At 53.6% G+C, this 14,966-nt stretch overlaps 1 protein-coding gene across 1 annotated transcript in view; it reads right to left on the bottom strand.

Moving 5' to 3' along the window:
• CDK5RAP3 (CDK5 regulatory subunit associated protein 3) overlaps positions 1-5,111 on the bottom strand; it is an 89,439-nt gene extending 84,328 nt beyond the window's left edge. Inside the window, exon 1 of the mRNA XM_049114764.1 lies at positions 5,105-5,111. Coding sequence (XP_048970721.1) covers positions 5,105-5,107 — 3 coding nt within the window. The 5' untranslated portion in view covers positions 5,108-5,111. The remainder of the gene's footprint in view (positions 1-5,104) is intronic.
• Positions 5,112-14,966: the final 9,855 nt, after the last annotated feature.

Below are 14,966 nucleotides of genomic sequence, written 5' to 3'. Positions count from 1 at the left end.
GGGTTGTGGGGCACCAGCTAGGAAACCCAGACATTTAGGATCCCTTCCAGCTGGAGATGCAATTCAGGAGCAAGCACTTTCGTTGTGTTCCTGCTTGGTTAAGGGGTTCGTTGCAGTGGATCATCAGCAAGCCTAGGAGCCTGGAAGGAGATCTCATCTCTAGGCAGGTCAGCATTCAAAGCAACCTTCATCTCTCTCCTGGTTCTATTCTAACTCTCTCCAAGGATTTCTTAACATCTCTGTTATCGGGAAGCTGTCCCAAAGGTCCAGCTCAAAGCCCTCTCCCGAAGTGGCAGTGGAGGAATGCCATATGCTTCTTGCCCTCCTCCAGGGTCTAAGAAGGACAAAGAAGCAAGGATGTCATTTGATGAGGTGGGGACCAAAGGCTCCTTCACAAACACCCCTCCACCTCTCCCCAGCTAACTCTTTTAGGCCCTGAAGCCAAGGAGGGAGATGAAAGGGACAGAGCTGACCATGGGTGGGGGGTGGAGAGGGTGGGACCTGACTGGGAACGGATTTCAGGAGCTGATAGAGGGGGTGGGGCAGAGGCCAGCAGGGATTCCGGCAATCTCATTGGCTCCTTTGGCATCAAAGCATCCATTGGCTTTCAGCAAAGTAGAGCTGATTAGCGTGTTTGTGTGAGTGTTGGGGAGGGGTAGTAGGCGATGGGGTGCAGGATCCTATGCCAATGTGTTGACTCTGTACAGCTTTGCATACCCCCCTTCTTACCTGCACACACATAGTCAAGAAATTTTCCGGGAATCTGGCCTCCCCAGGTCTTCCTTCTGGAGTGACCCCTATGATCTTCCAGCTGAGGAAGGAGACAGTTGTGAAAGCCCCTTAAAGGAATCATAAAATAAAATTTTGGTTTGATGTGTAAAAAATTTAATGTGAACATTTACTGAACCACGACATGCAAATAGAAAAGTGTCATAAGTACATGACCTACAAAAATAGTCTAAGCCAGATATGAAGTGAACTTTCACTAAGTGAACACACCTGGGTAACCAGCACTCAGCTCAAGGAAGAGAACATTACTGCTGTCCCAAAGCCTGGACTGTGCCCCCTTCTGAACTAACCCCCCGCCCCCCAAAGGTAATGGAATCTCTGACTTCAAAGAACATAGATTGTTTTTTTTTTTGGTTTTGTTGGTTTGTTTGTTTTTTGCCTATTTTTGACCTTCATCTAAGTGGAGACATGTACTGCATAGTCTTGTGTCTGGCCTCTTTCACCCCGCGTGTTTGTAAGGTTCACCCTTTGCTTGAGTTTGAACCCATCTATGAGGGGAAAAATGGGATGTAGCAGAGACTATCCCCTTTGGGTCTCAAACTTAGGCTCCCTTGAAATCCTGTCACCCCTCTTTCAGAATTTGGTTTCAGCACCCCCATTTTCCCGGTCCTCTAGATTCCCAGGTCCCAAATAGAATGAGCATTCTGGAAGACCTTGTCCTCTTGGGGCTCCTATCCAAGCTGGGATCTGGGAACTGCCGGTCCCAGAGCCACACCCCTCCAAAGGGACTCCAGAGGAAGTCCCCGACCTGGGCGGGGTTAATTAGATGGCGCTTTGAGATCTCAGGATGAAAGGACTGCCTAGAGCCATTGTCCTTGGCCTCCTGTCCAGCTTGGCGGGGGAGGGGAGGGAGTACCCATCCCCTCGGGCCCCAGAGATGGGGCAGCAGCCGACAGAATTGGCATCATCAGGCTCTGAAGGATTCTCTGTTCTGAGAGGCTCCTGCCCGAAGAGACAGGGTGCGCAGGGCTGAGATATTGGGGAGTGGGGAGTCCAGGGCCCACACCTCTGGTGTCCGCCTCTCCGCCTCCCGGGCAGCACCCAGACAGCCCGGCTCTGGTGCCGTGTGTGGTTTCAGGATAAGCTGCCGATGCCACCCAGAGCGCCCTGCTGACAGACAAGGATCTCACCCGCTTTCAAAGACGCCCTTTCATCTGCCAGGGCTAATTACACCTGCAGAGCAGAGGAGAGGGCACTGGAGCCAGCCCCTCCCTCTTCCCCCGTCCCAGCTCCCAAGCCCCCTGCCTCAGGAACCCTTCTCCTCCCTCCCTTCTGCTCGTTCTAAAAGTTCTAAAGCTCTGGCGGCAGCCTCAGCACCTGCCAATTATGGCTCCTCTGTGACAAGTGGCCCTGTCTTCTGGGAAGGAGGGTGTCCGAGAGCAGAGGCCAGAGGGTGGGCCTGCGTGTGTACCTGACCTAGGGATGGGAATTAGAGGGTCTGAGTAGCATTAGGAGGGATGCTGAGAGGCACCAGGGAGCAGGTGAGGACCTCATGAGTGTGAAAGTTCCAATCTATGTCGGAGGTGGTTTAATGGTGGCCATGAGCACGTGGGCTCTGATTCAGGCAGCTCTGAGTTGGAATCTGTATTGCACTACTTTATTAGCTGCATGACTTTGCTGCTCACTTTTTAAAGACTTAGTTTTCTCTCCTGTAAAATGGGGATATGCATACCTACCTCGAGGGGTGGTTGTGAAGAATAGATAAGACAATGTATGTGCAACACTTAGCCTCTAGCAGTGGGTTATTTGAGGATGGGAAAGTTGTCACTTCATGAGGGAAGGCTCTTTGGACCCCCAAGAATGAGTTGGTCTCCCCAGTCCTCTATGCTTATTCCTCTTCCAGCACTTCATGCGCTGCTTTGCAACCATCTGTTAAATTAGTCCCGGTCTCCCGGGGTGCCTGGGTGGCAAAGTCGGTTGAACATCTGATTCTTGGTTTCAGCTCAGGTCGTGATCTCCAGGCCATGAGATCCAGTCCCTAGATGGTCCCTGCTCAGCACAGTCCGCTTGGGACTCTCTCTCCCTCTCCCTCTTCCCCTCCTCCCCCTCACACTCTCTGTCTCTCTATTTTTTTTTAATTCATTTATGATAGTCACAGAGAGAGAGAGAGAGAGAGAGAGAGAGAGAGAGGAAGAGACATAGGCAGAGGGAGAAGCAGGCTCCATGCACCGGGAGCCCAACGTGGGATTCGATCCCGGGTCTCCAGGATCGCGCCCTGGGCCAAAGGCAGGCACCAAACCGCTGCGCCACCCAGGGATCCCTGTCTGTCTCTCTAAAATAAACAAATCTTAAAAAAAATTAGTCCCAGTCTCCCTTCACCATGCAAGTAAATCCCTTGAAGTGCCATATTGTAACTGTCTTCAGCCACGTGCCTGGAACATAGGTAGCAGGTGCACACTACAAGGACCACAGTGTGGGAGTAGAGAGTGTGATAGAAACACATGAGCAAAGGGATCCTCTGGAATGAGGGAGGGTCTTGTGTCAGCATGCGAGTATGTGTGACCATCGTATGTCCCAGTAACATAAGGAGAGGGGGTATGTGCATGTGCCTGTGTGTGCATAAGTGGTTGCTGTGGTTGTATGAGTGGATGATTCTGCAGCACCTATCTGCACTGGGATCTGAATGAGCCCCTCAGTGAGTGATGACCAAGGAAGATATGTGGGTAAGCAGGGTGTGTGCACACATGCATGTGTGTGTGTGTGTGTGTGATGGCAGAGGACTTACTTGTGTGAAATTCTGTGCAGGAGGAGCCATATTCATCTGTGTCTACAAGTGTGAGGGGTGGAGGGGAGGAGCATGCAGGTGTGGCTGTACCTGAGGGTCAGATTCTGGCTTCCAGTGGTGATGAGCTCTTTAGAAGCAGATGAGGGCCCCAGTCAGAGGGCTTCTTTCTTCCCAGGCCCCTTGTATCAAGGCTGGGAGAGGAAAATGCAAAGAGCCCGTCCCCTCCCCAGATTGGGGTAAGTGGGAGGCAGCCACCACCCTAACATCACAGTCTTCCACATCCTCCTGGTCCAAGGGACCAGGTGAGGTGCTGGTGACAGGTTTCTCTGGGAAGCCTAGGAAGCTGTGTGGGCCCGGGGACCTGCGGGGAGTGGGGGGAGTCAGAGCTCCCTGACTGGCTATCTGGGCAAGTGGCCATCTGCCCTTGCACGAGATGCATGATGGTACACTTCCCATGTTGTCTATGGAGTCTCGCACTCAGGCTCTCGGGGGTCCTATTACCCTAAAGCAAGGAAGTTCTGAGTATCTAACCCAAATCCTCCATCTTCCAGGCTAACCTGGGCCCTGCCCTCTCATCGTCAGAATCCTTACCTAGACATGAACCTTTGATCATGGGTAGTCTGATCCTCAAGCCAAGGGGCCCTGCTATCACATGCCCCCCCCATCTCCTTCTCAGCCCTGTCATTTCTCTTCACCTTCCTGCATCCCCTCCTCTAACCCTGTCCATCTCAGGAAAGGTCACTCCCCAAGCTTGTCCTGACAGCAGACCCACTTGCCTTAAGTTCTCAGGCCCTGTTAAGGGGCTGGGTGCAGGAGAACCCTGCTGGAATCGTGGAATGAGATGGGGTCTGACGGCCAGCTGAGGTCACTGGCGCTGACGAACGTCAGCAGTGGGTGTGGGTGTCCCAGCTGGCCGCACAACCTCCCTTTCATCCTTTGTTCCTACCAGCCCGGCCCATTCCCACCGCGGATTCTCGGATTCCCAGCGTGGCGTGTCCGATGAGCCAGAGTCTTCGCCCTGACACGATCCTCTCCCAGCCCTGCCCTCTGCTCACCTCCTCCCTGTCTCTCTCCTGGCCAAGGGGAAACCACTGCGGGGGGGGGGGGGGGTGGGGGGGGGGGAATCACATTGCTTGCAGTCTCCCTCCTGCCCCTCTCCTTGCCAAGCCCCCGCTGGCCACCAGGGGAATTGTGGTTAGACACAAGGAGAAATTCTAGGGGTGCTATCAAGAGGAGAAAACTCTCGGGCAGGTGGTAGGTCCCACTTTCCCTGGGAGCGACAGAGTGCTGGCCAACGGGTTGGGAGGGAAAGGAACGGTGTGCCCAGGGGCAGAGAGGCGGGCAGGGTGACTTCTCCAGTCTCCCTTCCGCCCTCAGACGCCATCCCCAACGCTTTGCTCCCTACAGATGTCTGGCTGCTCCGGTCTGGCAGCCAGTCCCAAACATTTCTCCATCCACCCTGGCTTAAACTCTGGTTTCCACATCACTGGAAGTGGCTGCTGCTGTTGGACCCTCCCAGCTTCCTGCCTGACCCTCTGTCCTGGCTCTCGGTCCCTCCCCAGGCACCATGATGCCTCCCCAAGCTGGGCCCATCTTCCTCCTCATCTCCAAGAGCTCTGCAGCTTGGATGGTCTACTCCAGACACCTCACATCCTGCTTCCATCCTGCTCCAGGAAGCCCTCCCCGGCCTTGCTTCCTCCTTCCTGCCCTGGCCCATCTCCCCAGTCCTGACGGCCCCCACTCTCTCAGCCAGAGTCTGCCAGCGTCTCTCCGGGCGTGTGTGCTGGGTCTTGCTTAGGTAAGCCAGGAGTTCTCAGAGGATGGGGCTTGGCTCTCCTCCCACCCCAATTAGAACCCCCCGCCCCCAGAACAGTCTGTGACAGCAGGGCTTGAAGAGGTGAGGGAGGGGATGAGGGCGATTGTCAGGGGAGGTGATGAGAAAGAATGGGCAAGCAGAAATAAGAAGTGTCTCTCCCCTGAGGTCTGGCCCATGCTGCAGGGCAGCAAAAGAGAAAGGAAGAGTTATCAAAACTTTGTGGGGAGGGGTGGAGTGGGAAGAGAAAAAGTCTGATGGCTCCTCTGGGGTGTCTGAGCAGAGGTTCCCTGGAAGAGTTCACCAGAGCCTAGGCTTGCTTTGGGAGCCAGTTGCTGAGGGTGAAGGAACCTTCCCATCCATCTGTCCCCTCTTTCTTGAGCCCTATTCGTCTAACATTAGTATTCGGATGCCATGCCATGGGCTGGCTGGAGCAATCCAGAGTCATAAAAAGTGCTAACAAAGTCCCCAGGCATCCTGCAATCTTGGCCTGCAAGAGAACCTACTGGATTCTAATCCTGGATCTGCCATTAATTAATTTGCTGAGTGATCTCTGGCAAGTTCCTCAGCTTCTCTGGGCCCCCCTTTCCTGTTCCCGCCCCTCCACCCCACAGAACAGGTGCCTGAGGGAGGAGGTGGAGCCTCCTCCAGGCTGGCTCTGAGGCAGGAGGATGGATGGGATGATCTCCCCCACCCCTTTCGGTGCTGGTGGTGAGGGCCAGTGAGATGGTCCTAGGCCCTTTCCCTGGTCCGTGGAGGAGGTTGATGAGGGGGATACAGGGCTGTCTCACTCCTGATGGGAACATTAATCTCGCCACACCTTCTTTCCTACCCCTCGTCAGAGTGCCTCCCACTGAATCCTCTCCTGCACTCTGGGCCCCCTCCCTGGACCTTCCCCATCTTCCTGCCTACCTGGGGGCCCTGCCTGGGAGCAGGAGCAAACCCTGGGGAGAGAGACTAGCCCAGCACTCCTGATGAGCAATAATTTGTTTTATGACAGAAAAGGAAATTGTCTTCAGTTTCACAAGAGCGAAACGAATTCGTTTGAAGTAGTTTGCCCTGCGGCAGGCAGGAGAAGGTTTCTTTCCGAGCTCTCCTCTCCCCCCCGCCTCCCTCTTCCCTTCTAATTACTGCAGCTTCCAAGCTGTTGGCATGAGTCGATGCCAGGCTATCAGATGCCAACTGCCCCAGGATCTCACCTCTTGGGTGTGGATGGGGGGGATGGAGCCACAGGAACCAGGTGGGGTAGCTCTCGGTTCAGCCTCTGCCTTGCCCGAAGCCTCGCCTGGCACCATTACCAAGGGCAGAGTGGGGCTGGGGCAGAGGGCGGCTCGCCAGGGCCCAGGAGAGCTGTCAGCCCCCAGGCCTGGGGCGACCAAGAGCATCTCGATCCCCAGGGGGGGCCTGGTGGGCTTTCCAGCATGCACTGCCCCCCTTTGCCCCACCAGCCCTCCTTCCTCATCTTCTGATGGCAGTCTAGAGGCAGAACTCACTGCTGGCGTCCGAGTAAGAAAGTGGACCAAGGCCACCTACAAGTGTCAAGACTCAAAGATTCAGGGGCGCCTGGGTGGCTCAGTGGCTGAGCATCTGCCTTTGGCTCAGGGTGTGATCCTGGGGTCCTGGGATCGAGTCCCACATCGGGCCCTCCGCAGGGAGCCTGCTTCTTCCTCTGCCTATGTCTCTGCCTCTCATGAATAAATAAATAAATAACCTTAAAAAAACAACAAAACTCAAAGGTTCATTCGGGTCAGCCAGGATGGGGAGAAGAGCCTCTGTGGATCATCGATGCCCTCATTAACAAGTCCAGTGGACTGAAAAATCATGGGACCCTGCAATACCCATTCTAAGGGTTCCTGCCTTCCTGCCTTCCTCCTTCCACCTATCCATCCTTGCTCCTGTTCATCCACTAAACAGACTTCTAAAGCCCTCCTAGAGTCCCAGGCACCATTCCAAGTCCTAGGAGTGCAGTGGACAGGAGCTCCTGCCTCTGTGAAGCTTCCATTTGAGTGAACGGTGTGTTAGAGACGGAGGGAAGGGGCTGTGCCCAGCACGTGCCTGGAATAGGGTAGGCACTTCAAAGTATTTGCTGAATGAGTGACTAAATGTCCAGTATGAATCAGAGGTGACACTACGGATGTTCAGCTGGTGAGGGGAAAACATTCGCTTGTTGAACCCCTACCCTGCATGCCCTGCCTCCCCACCCCCTTCCTCCCCTGGGAACCCTCCTGCCATGGTCCTGAGTGAGGGTGTGAAGGGGCAGCTGGCTGCATGGAGAGCAGACGCCAGGCTCCGGGGCTGCCAACCTGGCACCGCTGCTTGGCGCTGGGCGCCCTCTAAAACAACAAACTTCATGTCTCTAATTCAGCACTTCCTGTTTGTCTTGATATTATCTCCTGTCCTTGAAGCCCATGGGGCCCAATCAGACACAGGGCAAAGGGCAGGAGCTTTGGGGACTCTCGGGGAGAGGGAGAAGCCTTGCAGGGCTTCTCCCCTGTATGGAGGTCTCTAGGCTGTGCCCCAGGGCAACTGGCCAGAGGTCTGAGGTCTAATGCCCCAGGGCACCCAGTGAGGTGCGCCCCACCACAGGAAGTTCCTAGATTCTGGGTTCTGGTCATGGACTCTTGGCTCAATGGCCCTCCAGCTCCTCTCTGACTCTCGGCTTTCTGAACACTGCAGAAGAGGGAGAGTTCAGGGTGGAAAACACCAAGCTTCACTGCTGTCTCTTTTTCATTTTCAACATGGCTGGAGAGTCCTTCTAGATGTCTAACTTCAAGCCTGGGGAATAGTTCTGATTTGGAGTGAACTGTCTCAGGTTCTGAACCAATACTGTAGGTGCTCTACAGATGGACCTTCTTCTAGAGTTTTTTAAACGATTATTTATTTATTTATTTATTTATTTATTTATTTACTCATGAGAGACACACACAGAGAGGCAGAGACATAGGCAGAGGGAGAAGCAGGCTCCCTGTGGAGATCCCGATGTGGGACCCAATCCCGGGACTCCAGGATCAGGCCCTGAGCCAAAGACAGATGCTCAACCACTGAGCCACCCAGGCACCCACCTTCTTCCAGATTTTGAAGTCTCCCCGAAACCAGCTGTCTCCCATAAAAACAGCCCCTCCCCCTGAGGGTGTCCACTATGCTAGGCATCAGGATGGCTGTCCTGTGGGTGGTAGGATCAGGGCAGATTCCAGACAGGCCCCCACCCCGGCCAGAGGGGCAGCCTCTGCCACCCCCAGAGCTCCAGGTAATAACCTAGGGGCCACGCCAGGCTCGCCAGCACCTGAGCCACCGGCAGCAGATAATGATGGGGGAGCTGGGCAGGCAGAGCCAACCCCTCAATCAGGAAGCAAATTAAAAAGGGGAGGAATCTCCCAGACAGACCACAACAATGAGACCGGCCCCCTTTCCAGGGCACTGCCCGCCCTCCCTACTACCCGCCTGATTTTGCCTGCCAAGTCCTGATACCAAGCCCTCCCCTCTAATTCCTCTCTCATGGGATCCCACTGGAGGTTTTCTGGACGACCCTGGTTGCAGGTTGGTGGCAGTGCCTGATGGCCCAGGACACGGGATGCGGGGCCTCTCAGTGAGCCTTGTCTGCCAGCTGATCTTGGAGTCCTGAAAGAGCACTGGGCACAGTGGGGGAAGGGTGAAAGAGGAAGGGTCAAGGCATGCTTTTGGTGCAGCATCTTGATGCCCACCAGGCAAACTATGGGTGGCTGTGACAAAGGGATTTATAGAGAACCCACCAACCACTGGCCAACAGCCCCTTATCCTCTGCAAAAGATGCAAATAAATCCAGTGCAACATATATTTACTGTATACTAGTCACTAGTCACTCATACAGTACTAGTCACTGTATGAGATGCTGGCAGGGGTGGTGGTGGTTTACAAAGATGACCAGAAAAAGACCAGAGGAAATTCCAATCTCTTAAAGGGCTCGCAGTCTGACACACATACCACTAATTCTATCACCCATCAGTATTAAGCCGTCTGTATTTTAGGACTCTGGAACATAGGAAAGGGGAACTTAGAGAACTGGAGGAGGCTTCATAGAGGAAGAGGACATACGAGCTGGCTTCAAGGGATCAATAGGAGCTCCCAGGCAGAGAAATGAGGAAGAGCATTTCAGACAAGGAGCAGGATGTGTCATAAAAATATGTGGACAGGGGCACCTGGCTGGCTCAGTGGGTTAAGCGACCGACTCTTGATTTCAACTCGGGTCGTGATCTCAGGGTCATGAGATCCAGCCCTGAGTAGGGCTCTGCACTCATTGGGGAGTCTGCTTGAATTTCTCTCTCTCCTTCTGTCCTTCTTCCCCCACTAAAATAAATAAATGGATCTTTTTAAAAAAATATGTGGACAATAAGGATGGAGTAGAAGTCCCCTGTGGCCGGGACCTAGGGAGGGAGAGGGGTGAGCCTGGAAAGGTAGGTTGAGATCAGATGGAGGATGGGGCTTACATTCCAGGCTGAAGGGTATGGACTTTCTCCTGTAGGTAATAGGGAGCTAGTGAATGTTTTTGAGCTGAGGCATAACATGATCATGATCCTGCCACCCAGGTAAGGATTTTAACTGCCCACAGAGGGACAAAGGGAATTCTGTTGTTTTCTGCCTCTGCTTTTCTTCATGGCTGCTGGCCAGCCAGTTCAATATCCCAGCTCCTGCTCACTGTCCTTGCTCCCTTTGCCCCAAACCTGCAGCTCGTTCCAAGCAGGCTCACAAGCCAAGCCCTTCACCATCCCTCAGCTTTCACTCAAGCTCTGCATGTCCCAGACATCCGGCTGGGTCCCTCTACCTCAAGCACACAACCAGGGTCTGGGGTGGGGGGAGGACGGCAGGGGGTGGGTGGTGGTGTGAATGGAGGGAAGCTGGGTTCACTTCCTTCATGGACCTTTGGGTTTCAGTGCCTCTGTTGTGTCTTTGCACCTGACCCAGGCTTCCACACTCACTGCTGTCCTCTCCAACTGAGGAGCTTCTAGAGCCCTTGATTCCAGGGAAATATTTTTCTAAGTCACTCAGCAGGGGCTTATTCGCTTTTCCCAGAGAAACGTGCCAGGCGGAGTGTGTGGCATGAATGTGACAGTCCCTGCCCTCCAGGAGCCTAGTGACCAGTAGGAAAAATAAGAAAACAACTCCATGGAAACAGGGCATGTGGCAATTAGTACTAGGGAAGTTCAGAGGAGTGAGCCAGTGATGTGATAATAAAAGAAGACCTCATAGAGAAAGCAGGCTTTGTGCCAGGAGCTGGAGGCTGATATATTTTCTTGAGGCAGAGGTAGGGCAGCAGGGGTGAAAAGAGTTGGAGCAAAAAGTAGGAAGGCTGGACATGCTGGGCTGGCCTGGAGGGTTTGTACAAGACCAATGAAAGTAGAGATTACAAAGGCGAAAGAGGCCGAAAAGGGGGTTTTGTATGTCACAGGTAGCACTGGGAAGCCACTGGAGGTGTTTGAGATGGAGAGGGCCAAGCTGGAGTGGCATTTCAGCATGATCAATCTGTTATTATTTTTTAAAGATTTTATTTGTTTATGAGAGACACACAGAGAGAGGCAGGGACATAGGTAGAGGGAGAAGCAGTCTCCCTGTGGGGATCCTGATATGGGACTCGATCCCAGGACCCTGGGATCACAATCTGAGCCCAAAGCAGATGCTCAACCACTGAGCCACCCCGGCGTCCCAATTAATCTGTTTTCGTTTTCAAGGACAACTTAGGTGGTTGGGCAAGAAGTGGTAGAAAGCCCATAGGAGACCTGAAAAATAATCCAGAAGAGAAGTAATGCCTGTAACCCAGTTGACGCTTCCCTAGAATTTTCACAGACCCATTCCCACTTCCAATTCCTTCCTTCGTTCACTCAACACCTATTTATTAAGCACTTACTAAGTACCAGGAGCTGTGTTAGGCTCTTTATGCATCCCTCTGTCTTGCTGACTTTTGGACGAGAAGGCAAGGGTAAACTCAGAGACCCAGTAGCTTCGGTCTCTGGAACAGGCATATGGGGAAAAAATGAGAGAACTATGTGCAGTAAGGATTTGTGGGGTGGTGTGAGGTAGGAAAGTTTGACAGCAGGAGGGTGAGCAGCTGGGGCAGCAGAAAGTTGTTGGTGGATGGGAAGAGCAAAGTTGACCACGGGATATGGAGGAGACGGGGTGCCTGAGGGAGGGGGGCTGGCCAAGCAGGAGAAAGATGGAGGACCAGAGGGATGCGGGCCTCTGGGTGAGGATGGGGGCTGGGAGGGAGAAAGGGGTGAACCCTGAGAGCTGGAGGAGGAAGTAGAGTCTTAGTCACTAGAAGTGGGTGAGGGAGGAGGCGAGGGCAGAGGAAATGGGCCCAGGCACTGGAGACAAAAGTCTGGGAGTCTGAGCCTCTGAGGAGCCACCTGGAAGGTGCAGGCTGCGGCAACATCAAACTTGGGATCTGGGTTGGCTCTGGGAAGGACTGCAGTTGGGGGAGGGGGTGGCTCTGGGGGAGCCAAGAGCAGGAAAGAGGCCTGGATGCGCCACTCACCCTGCTGGTCTTCGGCTCCCTCCAGCACTCCTCCCCTTCCCTGTGCAGACCAGAGGCTACTCCAGAGTCCCACCCCCTAGCACGGAGCTTGAGCTGGAGGCCCCAGGCCCCGTTGTGCCCACCACTGGCAATCCTACCTCATCTTTCCCTCCCTCATCGGTGGTGGGAAAGCACGCTGTTGTCATTTTGTTGTTCCGGAGGTGTGAATAGAAGAGGAAAGGTGGTCCCCTGCCAAGTGGGGTCTGGGTCGTGTTAATAGTTTCTCTCTCTCTCTCTCAAAACCAGTCAGGGTCTCCATACTACCCCTTACTGATCCAAAGGCTGGGGGAAGGGGTGTGGGCCAGCAGGTCCAGGCCAAGGGCTGAGTCTCTTTCTTCCCCCAAAACTCCCCCCACCCCAAGATTCTCCCATCTTTTGGACTGGACCTGCTACCTAAGCATATGGAACCGATTGAAAGAATTTGTATGCTCACCTTATAATTTATGCAAATCAACTCTGTAATTAACTATAATTTGGAGGCATCCTTTGGTATTTGAGACATTTATCCATGAGGAAATGCCCTAGTGATAATGCTCCCGTATTAACATTATTTACTCCACCTGTGTGGTCTCCTCAGCTTGTTTCCCCCCCTCACTCTGATTTTCTGGGCTGGAAGGTGGGGAGGGACAGGGAAGCCCCTCCCTGGAGCCGGCCACAGTCCTGACGCCTGGGTTCTCCCGGGGATTTGTGTTGGCCCTGTCCTCCCAACTTGGCCTAGGATTGAAGGAAGGGGCGCAGCTCTGCCTCCCAAGTCCCCTGCCGCTCTACTCTCTCCTGCCTGCTGGGTAGCTGTCTGCTGAGCCTTTTAGCTGTTATAGGCCTCAGTGTTCCTATCTCTGAAATGGGGGAGAGGAAGGACCTGTCAGGGCCTTTACAAGATAATTACTGAAAAGCTAATGAAGGGACTGGGAATCCCCAGTCTAGAGATTTCTGGGGGTGCAGGGGGAGGGGCCTGGAGGAGTTCAGGATGAAGGCTCCCTGGCTCACCCTGTGCTAGGCTCAGTGGGGGAGGTGGCATGCAAAGCTTGGTCACTGTACATGTGCTGAGGGGTGCACAGCAGCACCAGTCTTCAGTGCCAAGGGTCCTGGCTATGGCTGAGGACTGTACGGCTACGGCCTTGTAAAGTCTCCAGGCTACTCTCCAATGTAGGTCAGAATTCCTAGCTTCAGAGAGCTCTGGGAAACCGTCTTATTCTGTTTCATCTCCCTTCTCCTTCCTGGTCTTTTGTCCCCCTCTGCTCCAGGACATGTTCCTGTTAGCCAACATGCCTAAACTTACCACCACCCTAAAATTAAGTTCATGTAAATAGTTGGAGATGTGGGGCCACCAACTCAATTCCCCTCCAGGCCTCATCTCCCTTTCTAGGCCATATTCCCAGTCTCTGTGGGCTCCTGCAGTCCTGGGATTCCTGTATCACAGTCTATAAAAGTTCTTGGCCAGGCTCCGCCTCTGGTCTTAGGTGACTCTTCTTGTCCAACCCAAGCTGTCCTCACCCCATCTGAAGTCCGGAAGATAGTCTTTCCACCTCATTTCACCAGAGTCCCCAACCCCAAAAAGTGGATGGATCCTGGGGGTTCTGAGTTGGGAAATATCTGGAAAGGGGGTGAAAGAAATGGGAAGACAGGCTCCCACAGAGGCAGGAGCCACCCTCCTGAACAGCCATCATTGATAGAGGGGAGCTCTGCAGGGAGGGAGAAGCTTGAAGGGAGAGAGAGAGAGAGAGAGAGAGAGAGAGAGTGTGTGTGTGTGTGTGTGTGTGTGTGTCAAGTCTTAAAAGTGGTACTTCTTTCTTTCCCACCAAATCCATGGAGAAAATCCCAGCAGCAGGGAGATGTAACATGGAGAGTTGTAGCCACCTGAGATCTCTCCACTGGATCCTGTGAGAACCACTCTGTCCCTCTCTGGCTGCCTGTCCAACCTCTGGGGAGGGAAGGAAGTCCTTTCCTCCATCCCCCACCCCCAGCTGCCTCTTCCAGCTGAAATCCTCCTTTCCTGGCAGACCTCAGAGACTCAGATCTCACCCCCTACCACTCCCCCAGGAGAGCTGGGGGCCACTGTTTCCTGGATTATCCTAAAAGCTTCCGAGAGGCCGTGAGGACTTGGCAGCAGCCTTGCCTGCGACTCTCACCTCCCCCCTCTGGCTCTGGCTGTCGCCTCCTTTATAAAGCCTGGCTCTCCCATCACCCCCACTTGCCCCTCACTGCTGCTGCCAGCTCTGGGCTCCATGGACTGGTAAGAGGGGCTAGCTATACCCTGTCCAGTTCAGGAGGCAAGAGGACCAAGTCTCCACTCTAAAGGGATCATTGAGAAGGGTTTGGAAGGCTTGATTCTGAATCTGGGAGGAGGAGATAAGAGGGAGGTCCTGGGGGGCTCTGTATGGAGAATCAAAGAGGATTCCTTTGGAAGTCTTTGGACTGGACTGGGCTGAGATCTGGGGGAGAAGTGGAGTGGTCATCCAGGGGCTTCATTCTGAGAGAAAAGATGGGCAGATGTTGATAGACATACAAGGCACACACTTTATCACGCAGAAGTTCATGCATGATAGAACACCTGCAGAGAAGAAAGGAGAAACCTCTGTACATATCCCATGGGTAATTCCCTTTATGATGGAGGAGAGGGGACAGACACCCCATATCCAAGCCCAAAGGTACACATATAGGGCATGATGGGTATGCACACACAAGTGTAGACACACACACACACACACACACACACACACACACACACGTATACAGATGCATTATCCTCAGCTGGGTTCATCTTTTAGATTAAACAGATATGGATGCTAGTGATATTTGGATCTGTAATAGAATTAGTGTCCAGCGTAGTGCCTGGCCCTGGGTCAACCCTCAGCAAGTATTTGCTGAATGAATACAGACGAATGAAAGAGAACCGTTTGGTCCCAGCTCTGGATTCTGTCCAGGTTCCTAGGAACATGGTTGGGCAGGGTGGGATGAGGGAAGGAAAGGGGGAATGTGTTGGTATCCAGGATCATTACTTTGCAGGTTTCCAAGTACAGCCTGAAGGACGGGGTGGGAAGCGGAGAAGAAGAGTGGACGACCAGGAATTAGGAGACTGGGGTTCGGGTCCTTAC

The sequence above is a fragment of the Canis lupus genome, chromosome 9 (genome assembly GCF_003254725.2).
Source record: "Canis lupus dingo isolate Sandy chromosome 9, ASM325472v2, whole genome shotgun sequence".
NCBI lineage: Eukaryota > Metazoa > Chordata > Mammalia > Carnivora > Canidae > Canis > Canis lupus.
This window is presented reverse-complemented; position numbering and strand designations above follow the sequence as displayed.